At 44.5% G+C, this 19,635-nt stretch overlaps 1 protein-coding gene across 2 annotated transcripts in view; it reads right to left on the reverse strand.

Moving 5' to 3' along the window:
- Positions 1-903: 903 nt before the first annotated feature.
- The window catches only part of LOC143927978 (vomeronasal type-2 receptor 26-like), a 29,425-nt gene continuing 10,693 nt past the window's right edge, over positions 904-19,635 (reverse strand). Inside the window, exons 5-7 of one of the 2 annotated variants that reach the window (XM_077452646.1) lie at positions 9,029-9,158; positions 1,466-1,822; positions 1,118-1,349 (exon numbers count right to left, since the gene is read on the reverse strand). In XM_077452646.1, coding sequence (XP_077308772.1) covers positions 1,258-1,349; positions 1,466-1,822; positions 9,029-9,158 — 579 coding nt within the window. In that variant the 3' untranslated portion in view covers positions 1,118-1,257. Of the gene's footprint in view, positions 1,823-9,028; positions 9,159-19,635 lie in introns of both variants that reach the window. The other variant, XM_077452559.1, reaches the window with a different exon arrangement.

Below are 19,635 nucleotides of genomic sequence, written 5' to 3' on the forward strand. Positions count from 1 at the left end.
AGCAAACACCCCAATTTATGTTCTATGATGCATGGGCTGCAAATGGGTACTTGGGTACACTGATGAGCTGCAGACAGGTACTCGGTTACTCTGATGGGCTGGTGACAGGTACTCTGGTACTCTGATGGCCTGGTTACAGGTCCTCGGGTACTCTGATGGCCTGGTGACAGGTACTCGGGTACTCTGATGGGCTACAGATAGCTACTTGGGTACTCTGATGGGCTGGTGACTGGTATTCGGGTATTCTGAAAGGCAGTGACGGGTACTTAGGTACTCATATGAACTGTGACAGGTACTCAGATGGACTGTGACAGGTACTCGGATACTTAGATGGACTGTGACAGGTACTTGGGTACTCACATGGACTGTGACAGGTACTCATATGGACTGACAGGTACTCAGATGAACTGTGACAGGTACTTTGATGAGTGGTGACAGGTCCTCTTTATTGGGGGGACAATCGGTGTGTGTTGATGTGTACTGTAAGCGGTAACGAGATGTTACCACAATCTCCTTCTCACACACGATCGGTGTGTGAGAAGGAGAACCCAGTAACATCTCGTTACCACAGTTTGTTGACATTTAGTGATCGGCTGTGAAAGGATCACAGCTGATCATGTGGTAAACAGCCGTTGGTCAATGGCTATTTACCAGCGTCTGTGACAAGCAATGTTCCCGGGAACACGCCGCCACCGGCGTGCACACACAGTGAGCTCCAGATCGCGCACGTGCGCCGTGCAAAGTGGGGCAGTACCACCTGTGATTGGCCGTGACTTCATGTAGTCATGTCAGATGCAATAAAGTGGTTCTGCAACTGTGGTGATTTGGTGTTTCTCATCAGTTTTCCAATGAATAATGAGGCATTATTGCAGTTTTATGAATTATAATATTTATTAAGTTTGTCAACAATTATAATCACACTATAGAGATGCTTTCAATACAAAGTTTTTCCTGTTTTTCTGAGGTTTTATTAAAATTATATAACACTTAGGAACAAATATGGAGCCCAACATCCCAGAACTCGAGGCCAAGATTGCAAATATCTCAACTGCTACCGTAGAGGTCCCTTTGGCGCTGAGGTATGTTGGGATAAAGAATATCCAAACAGTGAAGAAAACTAGCATACTGAAAGTTATCAGTTTAGCATCATTAAAAGTGTCAGGTAATTTTCTTGCCAAAAATGCAACAACAAAGCATACAGAAGCCAAGATAGTCAAATAACCCAATATCACATAGAAAGCAATGGCTGATCCTTTATCACATTCTAGAATGATCTTTGCAATTTCTGACTGTGTGTTGTATGAGGTGGAGGGAGGGACTAAAAGGATCCAAAAAATGCAAATAAGCACCTGAATAACAGAACAAAAGAAAACAATACATTTAGGAACTTTAGGCCCCACCCACTTTCTTAAGTTATTCCCAGGTTTAGTTGCATTAAAGGCTATCACCACAATGAAAGTTTTACCTAAAAGAGAAGATACTGAAATGGAAAAGGTGATTCCAAAAATAGCTTGGCGTGAAAAACAGGTCAGCTGTTCTGGTTTTTCAATAAAAATAAGACAGCAAAGACAGGAGAGCATGAGTGATACTAAAATTAAGTAGCTGAGATCTCGATTGTTAGCTTTGACAATTGGAGTATTTTGATACTTGATAAATATTCCAAGAAAAACAGAAGCTATCAGTGAAAATAAGATGGCTATAAAAGCCAGGACAATTCCAATTGGGTCTTCATAGGATAGGAAGGTAATAGCTTTCTTGATACATTCTGTCTTTTGCACATTGGGCCATTGGTCTTCTGGGCACTTTATGCACACATCCACATCTGGAAATATAAAGCAAATTGTGTTTACATTATTATGTTCTTTTATCTTATTTTTCTTCCCTATGCATTCTAGCTGTTTATGAAATAAAGCATCAACTTTTTATCAAACTTTACCAATGGACATATTAAGTAAATAATACAAGGAGCTAAGTAATGTCGACAAAGTCCAGAACCCCATTTGCAACCAATCATAATTCCCTTTAGTGGAGGCATACCAGTGCTGAACAGTTTATTTGAAATCATTGAACCAGTTAGTCTACTTTGGTTACAACTATAAAAGCAATTCCTTGTAATAAGCGCTCTATACATGACATAGCATGTCAGCATGTCAGATATACCCAGATATGGTGATCATCCATAGATAGATATTAAGAGCTGACTGAAGGAAAATGGGAGTTGTGGTTTTGACCAGGACTTAACACCTGAGGCCGCGTACACACGCGGGGACTGTTCGCCCAACTTTGTCCGTCAAACAGTTTCAGCAAACAGTCCGCTCAAAATTAGCATGGACGGACATGGCCACACACGACGAACGAACAGTTTGCTGAAACCGTGCGCGATGACGTGAACGGCACGTACGACGGGACGAAAAATACGACGTCCTATACACTGCATTATAACTTTCGGCGTGTAAATCCTTTCTGAGCATGCGCGGAACTTAGTTTGACGAACAAGCCTACACACGAGGGGACTGTTCGCTGAAACAAAGTTTCAGCGGACAGTTTTTTGGAATTTCCGAAAAACCTTGTTCAGCGGACTGTTCGCTGAAACTGTCCGCTGAAAGCCCACACACGGGCGGACTGTCCGCCGAAACACTGTTCAGCGGACAAAGTTGGCCAAACAGTCCCCGCGTGTGTACGCGGCCTGAGAGTCTAAGCCCGCGTACACACGGTCGGAGATTTTGGCAACCAAATCCGTCGGATTTTGCCCGTCGGATTGAGTCCGACGGATTGTGCCCGAAACTGTTGCATACACACGGTCGGGCCAAGTTGTCTGATTTTGCGGTTGCCAAGAACGCGGTGATGTAAGCCGTGTACGGCGGGACTAGAAAAAGGAAGTTCAGCACCATGTCCGGCACCCTTTGGGCTCCTTCTGCTGATCTCGTGTTTTAGTAGAAGTTTGGTGAAAGACGATTCACGCTTTTCAGATTAGTGATTCAGATAACTACTGCTCTTCAGTTTCTGCTTGTCTTTGCGTATCTGATAATCAGTAAGTGCAGTCATTAAGTATTTGCTTCTCATTGTGGACTCTATCTTGGTATAGTACGCTTTGAAAGGCATTTTTTATTGTCTGCTTGCTTCTGCTATTCAGGTCGTCCTTTCAGGCCTTGCTGTTTAGCGTTGCTTTCTGGTGTCCATTCTGACCACTCGACCGTTTTCCAAACATGTTTCGTCTACGCACTCATCGTACAGCTTGTGCTGTGCAGGGGTTCTTACTTTGACACAAGCCAAAGGGCTTGTGTCAAAGTCAAAGTAAGAACCCCTGCACAGCACAAACTGTACCATGAGTACGTAGACGAACCTTCAGGACCTCAAGTTCTCTACAGGCATCTCCCCCCAGGCTCTGGGGATCATTATTCCAGAGACCTGTTCTGCCATCATTCAGCTCCTGCTGAAGGACTATATTATGCTAATTTTTAACCGTAAACATCACATTCTATGTATTTCATGATTGCTAATGTCTTGCATTTCTTTCCTCATTCCCTAATTACCATCATTGCAATATGCTCTAATTCATATGCTCTGCCCCTTTGTCCTCATGCGGATTTGCCTCACTAACTTCCCCACCATGTTCTTCTTGGCCCCTAAAACTAGAGTCTAGTCACTTGACAATGTCTTTTGGCAGCTCCATAGTATTGCTTTTCCCTAAACACCCCCTAAAATCTCTACAAATGTGATGTGTGTGCTTCAATTCATGCAAAGTGACATTTTTATTGTTTTTTGGAGTTGTGCCAAACTCATTAAGAACCCCCCTCTCCCCAACTGTTACCTTAGCTGATAGCAATCTTCTATCTGATGACTTGACCCAACCCAATACAGACTCTAAATACCTTTTTCATGATCACATTTATGGACAAATTCACCAAAGCATGTAGTGTAAGGGCCTGCCTCAATACTTTCAAATGCTAGTTTTATTTTTTTAAAACATTAATTTTATTGCTATGTAATAGCAGAATGTCAAAATGTCCTTCCATTTTGTTATTATGACACTTCTTACCTGTCCGGTGGGCTGCCAATAGTGTAACTAAGGAGGGGCTTCACAAAGTATCACACATTATTTAGGCATTCAGCTCTCAATCAAGTGGAGAGGGTTACCTCTCCTAAACACCCCCCCCCCCCTCATTTTTTATCAAGGGCCCATCAGATGGGGGGGATGGGGGGTTTATGACTCTTATAAGGGGACCTTATACTTTAGGCTTTAAATACTCCGTTAAATTTTTTTTATACTAATTGTCTTAAAAAATGTGGGTGTCTAATCTGCATGCAATGTTGATTTGTAAAATTACTAGTTTGTTTTCTTGTGTCACTACACAGTGTTCTTCAACGCAACAGGAATGGCAGACTGTGGCCTCCCACTTTGCCATTTTTTGACAAGTTGTGTCTTTTTCAGCAACAGTGCAAACCCAAGTTCAGAGTGAGATGAGGGGACAGTCTCTTCTTCAGATAATCTTATTATGTTGTGGGTCTGCTACACACACACACCTTCTTTTTGTTAACTAATGTGTAGTGCATTACTGATCTAAATCATGCTCATTTTCAGCACCATGGCAGGAAAATGGCATGATTGTCCAAATTTACACATCACTCTGGGTGTTTTTTACTAAAGGCACATCCACTATGCACTACAAGTGCACTGCAAAAGTACACCTGAAACTGCACTTGGAGTGCAAAGTGGAGTTGCCTTTATTAAATCACACTCCTTCTCAGCACAAACTAAAATGTCACTACAAATACATTGTAATCCCAATGAAAAAGGAAGCCACACATTGTTGAGAATTAAACTTTTTAATACAAGCACATTCATATGTGCGTTTAGTAAAGGTTTTTACAACACAACCAAGATATTTTGGGTATCCAAAACCCAGTTTAATAATATTTATTTTTGAGTTGTTTTTTTGTGTAAACAGGCATGTATCAAACCGTAAAATACAGAACACAGGAACTTACAAAGTTCAACTTGGAAAAGTGAAGACAATATCAGACATGAGTATGTACAAACTGGCCTGATCTTGCCTTCATTACATGGGGTGTGACCCCTGAAAAATAAAAATTTGGAAGATGCACACAGTGTGTCAACATGTGCTAACTCCCATCATGGGGGATCAATGTACATGCTTTGGGGCTGCAACCCCTTCATCTCAGACACTTTACACAAAACATGTACATTGATCTCCCATGATGGGAGATAGCACATGTTTACACACTCTGTGCATCTTCCAAATTTGGAATTATGCTAAATCCACCTTTTTTTTTCTAAAACAAAAATAAAACACTATCTAGTTTTTTCGTTTTCACACTCTCCCCAAAACATCAATGATGTTCTTCATTTTATTTTTAACATCATTGATGTTTTGTTGTACAATTTCCAAATCCCTATTGCACACCATTATCTCCCCGATCAAGATCTGGGCACTTTCACTGGTAAAACGGGAATCTTCCTCCACATGACCTAGAAAAAACAAAAACAAACACACCATGTAATCCAAATATGGTGATATACATTGATGAGCTTACCGGAAGCTGTGTTCTCCGACACTCACCTGTTGTGGTGACAATTTGGCCAACCTCCACAATCTCTCCTTCTTCCTCCTCCTCCTCCTGCTCCTGCTCCTCTGTTTCTTCTTTTGGAAGTTGCCCTTCTTTGGGAGGGGTGTGGTCCCTGGTGTCCTCATGGTCCCTGGTGTCCTCATACTTGCCGAGTCTTCTCTCCCCTATAAGAATGTAAACAAAGATTAATTAGCACACAGAGGGCATAAATCGGAATGTGAAACATTGCTTGGAAGTGTTGTCCAATTGTTTTTTTGGGTCGAGTTACAAGGTGAGAACATTATTGGTGCCACTTTGTTAAGCTGGAATACTTCCCTGCAGAACGATGTTTCATACGAACGAACGAAACCATGACCTTGAAAGTGGCCATTTTAAAATGCACAACATGAAATCCAAGCACATGGAGCATGTATGCAAGCAAGAATAATGATATGAACACACGACAACTACTTACTTTTTTTAAGAACACGCTTGATCCTTACGTACTGCTCGTGCTCCCTCAGTTTCAGGTCTGACCAGCGTTTTCTCAGTTGATCCTTGGATCGGCGTACCCCAAAATTCTTCAGAAGACTCTTCACAACTTTATTCATGATCTTGGCCTTTCTGATATTTGGGTTTGGGTAAGGTCCATACTTCCCATCATAGTCGGTCCTGTTCAATATGTCGACCATCTCCAACATCTCTCCAAAAGACATATTTGAGGCCTTAAATCTTCTCTTCCTGGATCGGGACGTTTCAGGCTCTGGGCTTTCCTCACCCTCCTCCTCGTTAGTGGAACTATTATTGCGCACCTGCGTTCTCTCCGCCATGTGCTCTCCCCACTGCGCGGGAAGCGAAGGGGCGGGGAATAGTCTGGAAAGAACGTCAGGGGCGGGCGGAGTTTCACGCATGCGCACTGTATATAAAACACCTCACATGTGTATCGTCCGTACCATCTGGGAGGAGAGTGTGAGACACGGACGCGGCGAACGTCGAAACTAAGGTAACATTTTTAAATTTGTGCTTCACTAGACTAGACTGCTTGTATCTAGGCCGCTGTTGGGACAAGATTAGGAGGGATTTTAATTGCATTATTAGTATTTGAGGGTTTGTCTTGTGTTGTGTCTTGCAGACAAAATGGACCCATTCACCAATCCCAACTTTATGGGGCTCTTCCTCGAGCTATACATGGAGATGCCCTGCCTGTGGCAGTTCCAAAACAAATTTTATTATGACAGATCCAAGAGGAACGCAGCACTGGAGAAACTGCTTGCTTTGGTGCAGATCAGGGTCCCCACGGTAGACATGACATATCTGAATCGCAAAATTGTGACCATAAAGCTTACATATTTCAGGGAGAGAAAGAAGCACCTGGAGTCCTTGAGAGCAGGAGATCCAGATGCTGTTTACTACCCCAGGATGGTGCACTTTGACAGGCTGCATTTTCTGTTAGACCAGGGGGTACCCAGGCCACCACTCAGGCCACCTCTCTCCATGCTTCCTCCAAGGCATCCTTCACCCCCAGCTGAGGCTTCTGATGACCAACCTGGGCCTTCCAGGCAGCACCATGTGGTGGGGCCCAGCTTGAGACAGGTATTGCATTGTTGAACATATTTCTTGTGTTACATTTAATGATGTTAACTAGATGTTCTTATTGATCAGTAAGTTGAGATTTCTCCAAGTGGTTTACATCTCAATAGACAGTAGTGACCAAAAATGATTGGGATGGGAAAGAAAAATGCTGGTGTCAGAATGATAGTCTGTTCTATTTGGTAACAGTCAAATAGCAAAAGCCAGGAGCACAAAATGTTGTGATTGATGATCAAAAAACTAAAACTATGTCCCCTTTTCATACACAGGAAGACCTCAGTCGGGGGGGGGGGGGGGGGGGGCTGTGGCAAGTGGCAGCCAGGAGGTCCAACAACGCCCTCCTCCTTCTACCCCAGCTAGAGGAACCCAGCCACAGCCTGGAAGGATGCCTGGTGGGAAGTCCCAAAGGAAGAACAGAGAGTGATGGCCTGGGATGAGTCTGGTGTGCCAGAAGATGCAGCCTCTTCAAGATCACCATCCTGGGCATCTGAATTTCCTGCTCTCTAGGACTTCAGGAGCAGACTTCTCTCCCTGAGATATCTACTCCTCAGGCCAACAATTTTTTTTGATATCATTTATTCATGTCTGCCCTGGGGGCCAAAGGCTGCACCAAAGTTAATAAGTTTCTCCAGTGCTGCGTTCCTATTTTTATTTTCAAGCAAAAAAAATCAATTTTATTTTTGTTTGATTAAATACTTGTGTAATGTGTTTTCCTTCAAAAAGTAGAGTTTATTTGTGAGCAGGCAGGTACATTTCCAAAATACAAAGTGAAATAAATAACAAGGGGTACCAACACTAAACAACCTCCTGTAGATTAAAAAATCTAAAAAATACAATAATGTTGTTGTTGTTGTAAGTTTACACCCAAAAATAAAAAGTTCAAAAAAGGAGAAATGAGCAGTGTCTTTAAAGGAGATTTTTAGGGAATCCCCCCCCCCCCAAAAAAAACATCCAAAAAAACAAAACAAAAAACAAACATTGTGTAGATGTGACTTAAACTAAAATTGTATTGCTGAAATGGTTAAAAAAGAGTAAAGAAATCCGTTCGGGAAAAGTGTGTGTGACTATGAGCATCAAAAGAAGTTGGTTCTTGCAGCATTGTAAAGAACAAGAGAATGCGCTTGGTGACTGATTTTTTAACATTTCAGCGTGACGAATGTGCTATATCGCTTACGAGCAGTAGTTTTACGTGAACGAGCGCTTCCGTGTCGGAATTTGAATGTGAGCATGCGTGGCACTTGGTCCGATGAAAATGCTGTACACATGATCGGATAAGGTCCGTCCGGCCCAGTTGGTCGGGAAATCTTTCCAACATGTTGGAAAATTGGGTCGGACGGAGATTCGGATGGAATCAGTCCGATGCATACCACACACAGTCGGATTATCTGACGACACGGTCCGATAAGACTCATGCCGACAGATTCTCCGACCGTGTGTACAAGGGCTAAGAAGACTCCTGCCACCCACAGATTAGAAATTAGCTCTGCTCCCTCTGATTCCACTTCCCCTCTTTTATTGAAAAGAAGAAATTAACTTGTACCTATGTATAGCAGTGAGTTCCCGGTATTCTGCTCATAATAAAATTTCATTATATACTTATACAGTAGTTTTGTCCAGACTTACACAAGGCTTGTAGAGGTGTACCTCCATGACTAAGCCCTGTTTGAGTTGAGAGGTATTTCCGGTTGATTTCATTGTCGTGTGGCTGGAGTTTTTGTTGGTATATGTAAGGGAGTGTGGACAAGCTCATGCAGATGTGGGAGGTATAGGACATGGAAGAAGCAGTGTTTCTTCTATAATTCACTAAATACACTACTATAGCAGGGAACGTATGAGAAATAAATATGTATTAAAGGAAATCAAGACAAACCTGTCTGGTTGGAAAACTGTCCGTCTGGACATAGTAAGCAATCATAACAACAAACTGGCTGTCCTTCCCGGACAGATTTCCTGTATCCTGGCAGACACTTCTCACTGCACACTGATCGAGGCATCAGTAGCTGCAAAAATATACATAATATATTTATATATAAATTCATATGTTTTATTAATATTGCTGAAACGGTTTTATTTCAGAGTTAAATGAGGTACTGCAAAAATGCTCTGCTGATTTGCAAAGAGCAATGACCCATAGTAACCAACAACATTTCATCTTTTATCAGGTTATTGTAATCCTAGTCAATGTATAATGGAAGGAAGCTTTAATTGTAATTCAAAAATGTATAGGTGGCCACAATGTGGGGCCTAATTGCAACAAAAAAACCTGGGGTCATTCACTATACTACCTATACATCTCACCCACTGGGCCAAACCTTTGACCCAGTGTTTACTAGGGAGTAGGGATGAGCCGAACACCCCCCAGTTCGGTTCGCACCAGAACTTGCGAACGACCCCCGCGTTCGAAACGAACGTTAGAACCCCATTGAAGTCTATGGGACTCGAACGTTCGAAATGGAAAGTGCTAATTTTAACGGCTAATATGCAAGATAGTGTCCTAAAAAGGGTTTGGGGACCTGCCTCCTGCCTCAGGGGACATGGGTCACTGCAAAAAAAAGTTTTAAAAACTGCCGTTTTGGCGGGAGCACTGATTTTAATGACGATTAAAGTGAAAAAAAAAGGTGAAATATTCCTTTAAATATGGTGCCTGGGGGGTGTCTGTAGTATGCCTGTGAAGTGCCACGTGTTTCCCGTGTTTGGAACAGTCCCTGCACAAAATGACATTAAACGGAAATAACACCATTTAAAACTGCTTGCGGTTTTAATGTTATATCTGGTTCCTGCAATATGGTTGAAAATCATTCAGAAAAATGGCATGGGTAGCCCTCCCTGCCCATTACCAGCCTATTTGGGTCTTGTACGCATATTAAGGGGAACCCTGTACCCATATTAAAAAAAGGAAATGCGTGTGGCCCCCAGGGCCTATATACTCAGAACAGCAGTATACAGGCGGTGCAAACAAGACAGGGACTGTGTAGGTTTGTTGTGTTAAGTTGAATCTGTTTGTAATTTTCAACTGGTACATTTTTAAAGTGTAGCTCCAGTCAAACAAACTATTTTTAAGCTTTTTGGAAAACATAGGGAAGGGTTATCACCCCTGTATAATTTGTTTTGTCGTCCATCTTTTTTCATCTCACTTGCTGCTGTCTCCTTGCGTTTGCAAGTAGGAGATGTTTGTAAGTTGGATGTTTGAAAGTAGGGGCCTGCCCTATATTATAGCGGTATGTACTGGGTACAGAGCACGCAGACAGCACGCACTATCTCCTAACACTACTGACTGCAAGCTCTATTATTAACCACTTGACCACTGGGCACTTAAACACCCTTAATAACCAGACCAATTTTCAGCTTTCGGTGCCCTCACATTTTGAATGACAATTACTCAGTCATGCAACACTGGACCTATAGGAAATGTTTGTCCTTTTTTTCACACAAATAGAGCTTTCTTTTGGTGGTATTTAATCACCTCTCAGTTTTTTATTTTTTGTGCTATAAAAGAAAAAAGACCGAAAATTCTGTGAAAAAATGAATTTTTCTTCGTTTCTGTTATAAAATTTAGCAGATTAGTAATTTTTTCTTCATAAATTTTGGCCAAAATTCATACTACTACATATCTTTGGTAAAAATAAGTACAAATTGGTGGATATTATTTGGTCTTTGTGAAAGTTATAGAGTCCACAAGCTATGGTGCCAATATCTGAAAATTGATCACACCTGAAGTACTGACGGCCTATTTCCTTTTTTTTTTTTTTTTCCAAAAAATTGTCATATTATCAGGTTATTTCACACACACAGCATATGCATACCAAAAGACCCTGGAGAATACAATGGTGGTCGTTGCAAATTTTTATCTCACACGGTATTTGCACAGCAATTTTTCAAACGCGTTTTTTGGGGGGAAAAAACAGTTTTGTGCTTAAAAAACAAACAAAAAAAACAGTAAAGTTAGCCCAATGTTTGCATAAAGTGAAAGATGAAGTTATGCTGAGTAAATAGATATCAAACATGTCACTCTTCAAAATTGCACATGCCCGTGGAATGGCGCCAAACGTCGCTACTTAAAAAATCCCCATAGGCGACGCTTACATTTTTTTTTACTGGTTACATGTTTTGAGTTGCAGAGGAGGTCTAGGACTAGAATTATTGCTCTCGCTCTAACGTTCTCGGCGATACCTCACATGTGTGGTTTGAACACCGTTTTCATATGTGGGCGGGGCTTACGCATGCGTTCGCTTCTGCATGCGAGCACATGGGCGCTTTAAATTTTTTTTTTTTTTTTATTGTTCATTTTACTTTATTTATTTTAGTTTGACATTTTTTTCCCCAAAAATATATTTTTGATCACTTTTATTCCTATTACAAGGAATGTAAACATCCCTTGTAATAGGAATATGGGGTGACAGGTCCTCTTTACAGTGAAATCTGGGGGTCAATATGACCCCACATCTCACCTCTAGGCTGGGAAGCCTGAAATAAAAAATAAAAAAAAGATTCTGGCTTTGATCGTACTGGCGAGTTGGTAGAAGCACCGGAGGGCGGTGAGGGGTGGGGGGCGTCTATGGCTGGGTATTTCAGGGTATCACCGAGTATGGCTGGGTATCTCCGAGTATGGCTGGGTATGGCAATTTATGGCAGGGTATTGCAGAGTATTGGCGGGGTACTACAGAGTAATAGCAGGGTACTGCAGAGTATTGGGGGGGTACTCCAGAGTAATGGCAGGGTACTGCAGAGTAATGGGGGTTACTGCAGAGTAATGGGGGGTACTGCAGAGTAATGGCAGGGTACTCCAGAGTAATGGCAGGGTACTGCACTGCAGAGTAATGGCGGGGTACTGCAGAGTAATGGCGGGTACTGCAGAGTATTGGGGGGTACTGCAGAGTAATGGCAGGGTACTGCAGAGTAATGGCAGGGTACTGCACTGCAGAGTAATGGCGGGGTACTGCAGAGTAATGGCAGGGTACTGCAGAGTATGCACTGGTATTGCAGAGTATTGGCAGGGAATTGAGGGGTTAAATTCGGTGAGCAGCGATGTGGGCACTGCAGATGCAGCCCACATCGCTGCTGACACCGATCTCTTTCCCCTCCGCTGTACCGATCGGTACAGAGAGGGGAGGGAGGAACCGGCGTCATAACATGACGCCGGTTTGTTTACAAGTGATCACTCCGTCATTTGACGGAGCGATCACGTGGTAAACGGCCGCGACAAGCGGCCGTTTACCGTGATCCGTGATCACGGATGCTCTCGAGTGCGCGCCCCAGGGGGCACGCGAGAGCAGAATTCTGGGAGGCCGTTAATTAACGGCCTCTCAGAGTTAAACAACCGCCCTGAAGCCGTTAATCGGCAATGGGCAGTTGTTAAGTGGTTAAAGCTAGATCACTAGCTATATAGGTGAGGTGAATATAGTGGTGTATACTGCGGTCAGGGCACAGACAACAACCACTACACAGCAGCAAGATAGGAAATCAGCCAAAAACGATCGGTGTGTACTGTGTTGAAGGTACACAGAACACCCACTGCTTCAGATGCTAACACACTACACGAGGCCGCCTCAAAGGCGGCCTTATATAGTGTGGGGCGTGCACTACACAGCCTGAGCTATGATTGGCCACAGGCAGGATGCCTGTGGCCAATCATGGCTCTCCTCGCTGCTGGTGCTACGATTGGCCAAGCATGCGGGGTCACAGTGCATGCTTGGCCAATCATGAGCCAGCAATGCACTGCGCCAGCGCAGTGCATTGTGGTCCGCGCGCGCCACTCGAATTTTGACGCGAACGGCCCAAAAGTTCGGAATTCGCCGAACGGCCGAACAGCCAATGTTCGAGTCGAACGTACGTTCGACTCGAACACGAAGCTCATCCCTACTAGGGAGGATAACATGGACAACCTCAAAACAAAGAACATTTGTATATACTGTTTAATCAGTGAGGTGAGATATTTTACCGGAACTATAGTGGCCAGCAAAAGACCATTGCTATTCTTTATCTGCTTATGCTCACTCCTCAACCTGATGAAGGTAGGCATGCTGTCTAAATATTGCTGGCCATTGGAGAACTCTTACTTAAATCTCTCTCATCTAAGCCCACTTTTTACACACACATATATATGTGTGTGTATATATGTATAATATATATATATATATATATATACAATTGTACAGGACGCCGTGGCTGGGTCCTGGAAGGACGCTATATTTCCCCTCTGTTTGGGTTGTGGTCTCTTTAAGGGAATAAAATTGATTAACCCACCTGTTAAGGAAGTGTCTTTAAAAAACAAGACAGGAAGTGGTAGATGGGTGTGGAGGAGTGGAGAAGATATGGTGGATGGTGTTTATTTTGGACTGCAGCAACTAAAGTGGACAGCAGTGTCCTGTTTGGAAGGCTCCTGGCAGGGGAAGCTACCTGCCATCAAGATCAAGCTCTGTTTTTGATAAAGACAGCTATTCTGGACTTTGCAAGTCGGTGAGACTACAAACCCTTTTTCCTTTTGTTTTTGGCTGCTGTAAAGCTATTTAACTTAATAAACCCTTTGTTGTATGAAAAGCCTGTGTCCTGCGATCTACCTGGTCCCCCGAACATTACAAGTGGTGCTCGAATGCGGGCAGGACAAAGTAACAGGCGTTTTTCTTGCTATTTTTTTATTTTTTTTTGCATTGGATTTGAACTGACATTTAAAGGGACAGTACAGTGAATTTATGTCCTGGGTTAAAGCTGCACAACTGTTGAAAGCTGAAACAATGGAGGAGCTAATTAAACAGCTGTCCTTGGCTAATATGCAAGCGCAGGCTCGCCATGAGGAAGCTAATCAGCGCTTAGCAACCCAGCTGGAGGTACAAAAAACGCACCACAACGAGGCGCTGGCTTTGCAGCAAGAAAATACTCGCCTGGTGGTGGCCCAGTTAGCAGCCCAGCAAGCGACCCAACAAGGGGGTTATGCAGGCTCAGATGGCTGCCTTAAAAGAAGCAGTGCAACAGCTTTCTCAGGATCGTGAACAAGTGGCCGTTGCCCCTGGCAACCAGGTGACCGTAAGGGCAAGCCATTTTCTGCAGAAATTGTCCCTGAGTGATGATGTAGAGGCGTTTCTGGCTACATTTGAGAGGACGGCAGAGAGAGAAAGGTGGCCCCAGGACCAGTGGGCCGGCTTAATTGCTCCTTTCCTCACCGGAGATCCTCAAAAAGCCTATTTCGACCTACCACCAGAAGACGCTAAAGATTATCAAGAATTAAAGGCAGAAATACTGGCTCAGTTGGGGGTGACTACGGCTGTTCGGGCCCAACGAGTGCACCAATGGAAGTATCGTTCGAACCGGCCACTGCGATTTCAAATGCATGACCTGGTGCAACTAGTAAAAAAATGGCTGCAGCCCGAAGTGTTGTCTGGCCCCCAAATTGTGGAGCGGGTCGTGCTGGACCGATACTTAAGGTCACTGCCAGACGACCTTCAACGGTGGGTCAGCCATGGAGACCCCAAAACCGTGAACCGCCTTGTCGAGATGGTGGAACGATATACAGTGGTGGAGGTTCTGCTTGGCCCCACCAAGCCTCAAGGGCTCAGTCTGCCACGGCCTTTCCGACCAACTGCCGTCCTACGAAAGGATGTCCCCAGGAGCTCTGGAACCAACACCCCGGAAGGCCGAGAGTCACATCCGTTACCCCCTCAGCGACCTGTTCCTGATCGGAGAGGAGGGGATGTACAATGTTGGCGATGTCATGCCTGGGGCCATACCCGGGCCCACTGCCCATTGCAGGAAGAACCCATGGAATGCGGGGTTCTTCGGAGGGGGTCTTTTATACCCATAAAGCGTGTACAACACATCTTGACCTTGGAGAGGGGAAGTTTGAGTGTGAAGTCCAAGTGAACCACCACCTTGCACAGGCTTTGCTGGACTCTGGAAGCATGGTAACCCTGGTTCACCCTAGAGTAATTGGGAAGATCGGTCCGGTAAGCAAAATTTTGCGGGTTGTGTGCATTCATGGGGACACTAGAGAGTACCCTCTCATCTCGATGTCCATCTCCACAGCATGTGGCACTGGTACTCAAGAGGTGGGGGTGGTAAAGAACTTGGTACATGACGTTATCATAGGACGTGACTGTCCGTTATTTACAAAACTTTGGAGACAAGGAGAACTATCTGAAAGGTCCAGAGACTGGGAAGAAACTAGTCCCTCTGTTCCTGTTGTTGAGGGTAATAACTCTGAGATGCCACATGTTCGTAATATGGACCCAGTTGATAAAAACGCCAAGACTTTGGTTAATAATGATGAAAATAGTGCTGATACTGTTAAGGATGTCAATATGTGGGGTTCTCGGACCTACCTGAACACTGAGGGGGGGGGGAACCTTCCCCGCTTCAGGTAATGCTGGGGGAAGAGGATGAGGAAATGGCCTCTACCCCTGACTTGCCAGATTTGGGTGTTCCCCAGGGGGCATTTGGTACTGCCCAGATGCAGGACCCCACTTTGGCCAGGGCACGGGAACAGGTTGTAGTAATAAATCGGGAGCCCCAAGAGCCAGGTGCTAATAAGCGGTGGCCACATTTTTCAATATGTAATGAATTGCTTTATCGGGTTACTAAAGTGAGAGAAAATGTGGTAGAACAATTATTGGTACCCCAACAGTATAGACGCAAGGTCCTGGACCTGGCCCATGATGATGTTTTAGGGGGACACCTGGGAGTTGAAAAGACGGAGGCACGGATCGCCGACCGGTTTTACTGGCCAGGCTTGAAAGCAGAGGTAAGGAGATACTGTACCTCTTGTCCCACCTGTCAGTTGACCGCTCCGGCGACCCATTTCCGGAGCCCGTTGGTCCCTCTGCCCATAATTGAGGTCCCATTCGAGAGGATAGCCATGGATATAGTGGGTCCCTTGGTAAAGTCGGCTCGAGGTCATTCTTACATACTGGTGATCCTCGACTATGCCACTCGATATCCTGAGGCGCTACCCCTGCGGAACACCTCCTCTAAGGCTATTGCACGGGAGTTATTCCAGTTGTTTACACGGACAGGTTTTCCCAAGGAAATACTCACAGACCAGGGCACCCCGTTTATGTCGAAGGTTATGGCTGATGTATGCAAACTGTTCCGGATTAAACAGCTGCGCACATCGGTCTACCATCCCCAAACAGATGGATTGGTAGAACGTTTTAATAAGACCCTTAAGTCTATGCTCAAGAGAGTGGTACAAAGGGATGGGAAAGACTGGGACTGTCTGTTACCAGCCCTCCTGTTTGCTATCCGAGAAGTGCCCTAGGCCTCCACTGGGTTTTCGCCCTTTGAATTGGTATATGGGCGGAGGCCTTGTGGATTACTGGACTTTGTTAAAGAAGAATGGGAAAGTGAACCAATTCAGCATAAAAGTGTTCTTGAATATGTCTCTCAAATGCAGGAGAGGATCCGAACTGTGATGCCGCTAGTTAAGGAACATTTACAAAAAGCCCAGGAGGCTCAACGATGGGTCTATAATAGGGCAGCCAAAATTAGGAACTTCCAAGTGGGGGATCGAGTAGCAGTGTTGATTCCCACTGTGGAAAGTAAATTCTTGGCCAGATGGCAAGGCCCTTTCGAGGTTGTAGAAAAAGTGGGAGAGGTAAATTATAGAGTCCACCAGCCAGGCAAGAGGAAACCCTTCCAGATATATCATGTAATCTTGTTAAAGCCCTGGACAGACAGGGAACCAGTGACCTCCCTGGCTAGTACAAAACTTGAGCCTCAGGTTGGGGTGGAGAGTGTCCAAGTAGCAAATACCCTGTCTAAAACCCAAAGTCAGCAGGCAAAGGAGTTCTTGCAGAGAAATAAAGAAACATTTTCAGACTTGCCAAGGCTCACTAGTGTCATAGAGCATGATATTGTCACAGAACCAGGAGTCAAAGTTTTTGTCCGGCCCTACCGCATCCCAGAGGCTCAAAGGAAGGCCGTTTCAGAGGAAGTAAAAAAGATGTTAGACCTAGGGATTATTGAGGAATCGCAGAGTGAGTGGTCGAGCCCGATTGTGTTGGTACCGAAGCCCAACGGGACTCTGCGATTCTGCAATGATTTCCGGAAACTTAATGAAGTTTCCCGGTTTGATGCCTACCCCATGCCCCGGGTAGATTAGCTTATCGAGAGACTAGGTCCAGCCAGGTATATCACTACGTTAGACCTTACCAAGGGATATTGGCAAATACCGTTGACTAAGGCTGCTAGAGAGAAAACTGCTTTTTCTACCCCAAAGGGAAGTTTTCAGTACAAAAGGGTGCCTTTTGGATTGCAAACTGCTCCAGCCACGTTCCAGAGAGCAATGGATAGGATTTTACGACCTCACCGGAAGTATGCCTCAGTATACTTGGACGATATTGTCATTTTTAGCAAAGACTGGGAATTACATTTGCCCAAAGTGCAGGCAGTGCTGGACTCTCTTTGGAAGGAGGGGTTTACAATAAACCCTGAAAAATGTGCTTTGGGAATGGAGGAGGTGAAATACCTGGGTTATATCGTGGGTAGAGGGGTAGTGAAACCGCAGGTCAACAAGATAGAAGCTATACAGAATTGGCCCCGCCCCCTCACAAAAAAGCAGGTACGTGCATTCCTGGGCATGGTGGGATACTACAGGAGGTTTGTACCCAACTTTGCCACGTTGGCGGCTCCGTTGACCGATCTGACTAAGGGTCGGAAATCGGTCATGGTGGAGTGGAATGCAGATGCTGAGAAGCCTTTTTTGGAGCTCAAGTCGGCGCTGTGCCAACACCCTGTCCTGGTAGCACCTAATTTTTCAAAAGAGTATGTTGTCCAGACTGATGCTTCCGATGTAGGATTGGGAGCGGTGTTGTCACAGGTTATTCATGGCGAGGAACACCCGATAGTCTTCCTCAGCAGGAAGTTAACACCAGCGGAGAAAAACTATGCCATAATTGAACGAGAGTGTCTGGCCATTAAGTGGGCTCTGGAATCCCTCAGATATTACCTTTTGGGGAGGAAGTTTAGGTTGATTTCTGACCATGCCCCTTTAACATGGCTGACAGGGAAAAGGGACTAATGCCAGGGTTACCCGGTGGTTCCTGGCACTCCAGGAATTTAAATTTGTAGTGGAGCATAGGCCCGGGAGACTGCATCAAAATGCAGATGCCCTCTCCCGAGTCCATTGTCTGACCTCCACCTCCTTGGCGTTGGGGCACAGGGGGGGGATATGTACAGGACGCCGTGGCTGGCTCCTGGAAGGACGCTATATTTCCCCTCTGTTTGGGTTGTGGTCTCTTTAACCACTTAAGGACCAGGCCTCTTTTTCAGACTTGGTGTTTACATGTTTAAAACATTTTTTTTTGCTAGAAAATTACTTAGAACCCCCAAACATTTTATATTGTTTTTTTTCTAACACCCTAGAGAATAAAATGGAGGTCATTGAAATACTTTTTTTCACACCGTATTTGCGCAGCGGTCTTACAAGCGCACTTTTTTTGGAAAAAATTCACTTTTTTGAATAAAAAAATAAGACAACAGTAAAATTAGCCCAATTTTTTTTTATATTGTGAAAGATAATGGTACGCCGAGTAAATTGATACCCAACATGTCATGCTTCAAAATTGCGCCCACTCGTGGAATGGCGTCAAACTTTTAGCCTCAAAAATCTCCATAAGCGACATTTAAAAAATTCTACAGGTTGCATTTTTTGCGTTACAGAGGAGGTCTAGGGCTAGAATTATTGCTCTCGCTCTACCGATCGTGGCGAAACCTCACATGTGTGGTTTGACCACCGTTTTCATATGCGGGCACTACTCACGTATGCGCTCGCTTCTGTGCGCAAGCTCGTCGTGACGGGGTGTTTTTAAAAATTTTTTTTTTTTCTTATTTATTTTAATTGATTTTATTTATTTTTACACTGTTTTAAAAAAAAAAATGTAAACATCCCTTGTAATAGAAAAAAGCATGACAGGTCCTCTTAAATATGAGATCTGTGGTCAAAAAGTCCTCAGATCTCATATTTGGGCTAAAATGCAAAAAAAAAAAAAAAAATGAAAATCTGACATTTAAAAAAAATATACCTTTAAGAGGTATGGGCGGAAGTGACGTTTTGACGTCGCTTCCGCCCTCCTATGGTATAGAGACGAGTGGGGGCCATCTTAGCCTCACTTGTCTCTATGCCCAGCAGATGAAAGGACCCGATCGCCTCTGCCGCTACCGACGGCTCCGGTAAGCGGCGGAAGGTGCGGGAGGGCGGCGGAAGGGGGGGTGGCACCTCTCCCGCCGCCGATAGCGGTGATCTCGCGGCGAATCCGCCGCGGAGACCACCGTTATCATACAGCCGACCGCCGCCTGAAGAGATGGACATCTCGGTTGTGGCAGCAGCTGCTGCCGTTACCGAGATATCCCTCTTCAAAAAAAGGACGTACATCGTCGTGCGGCGGTCGGCAAGTGGTTAGGGAATAAAATTGATTAACCCACCTGTTAAGGAAGTGTCTTTAAAAAACAAGACAGGAAGTGGTAGATGGGTGTGGAGGAGTGGAGAAG

This window comes from Lithobates pipiens, unplaced genomic scaffold (assembly GCF_037356315.1).
Source record: "Lithobates pipiens isolate NorthernLeopardFrog02 unplaced genomic scaffold, aLitPip1_a1.2 Scaffold_1, whole genome shotgun sequence".
NCBI lineage: Eukaryota > Metazoa > Chordata > Amphibia > Anura > Ranidae > Lithobates > Lithobates pipiens.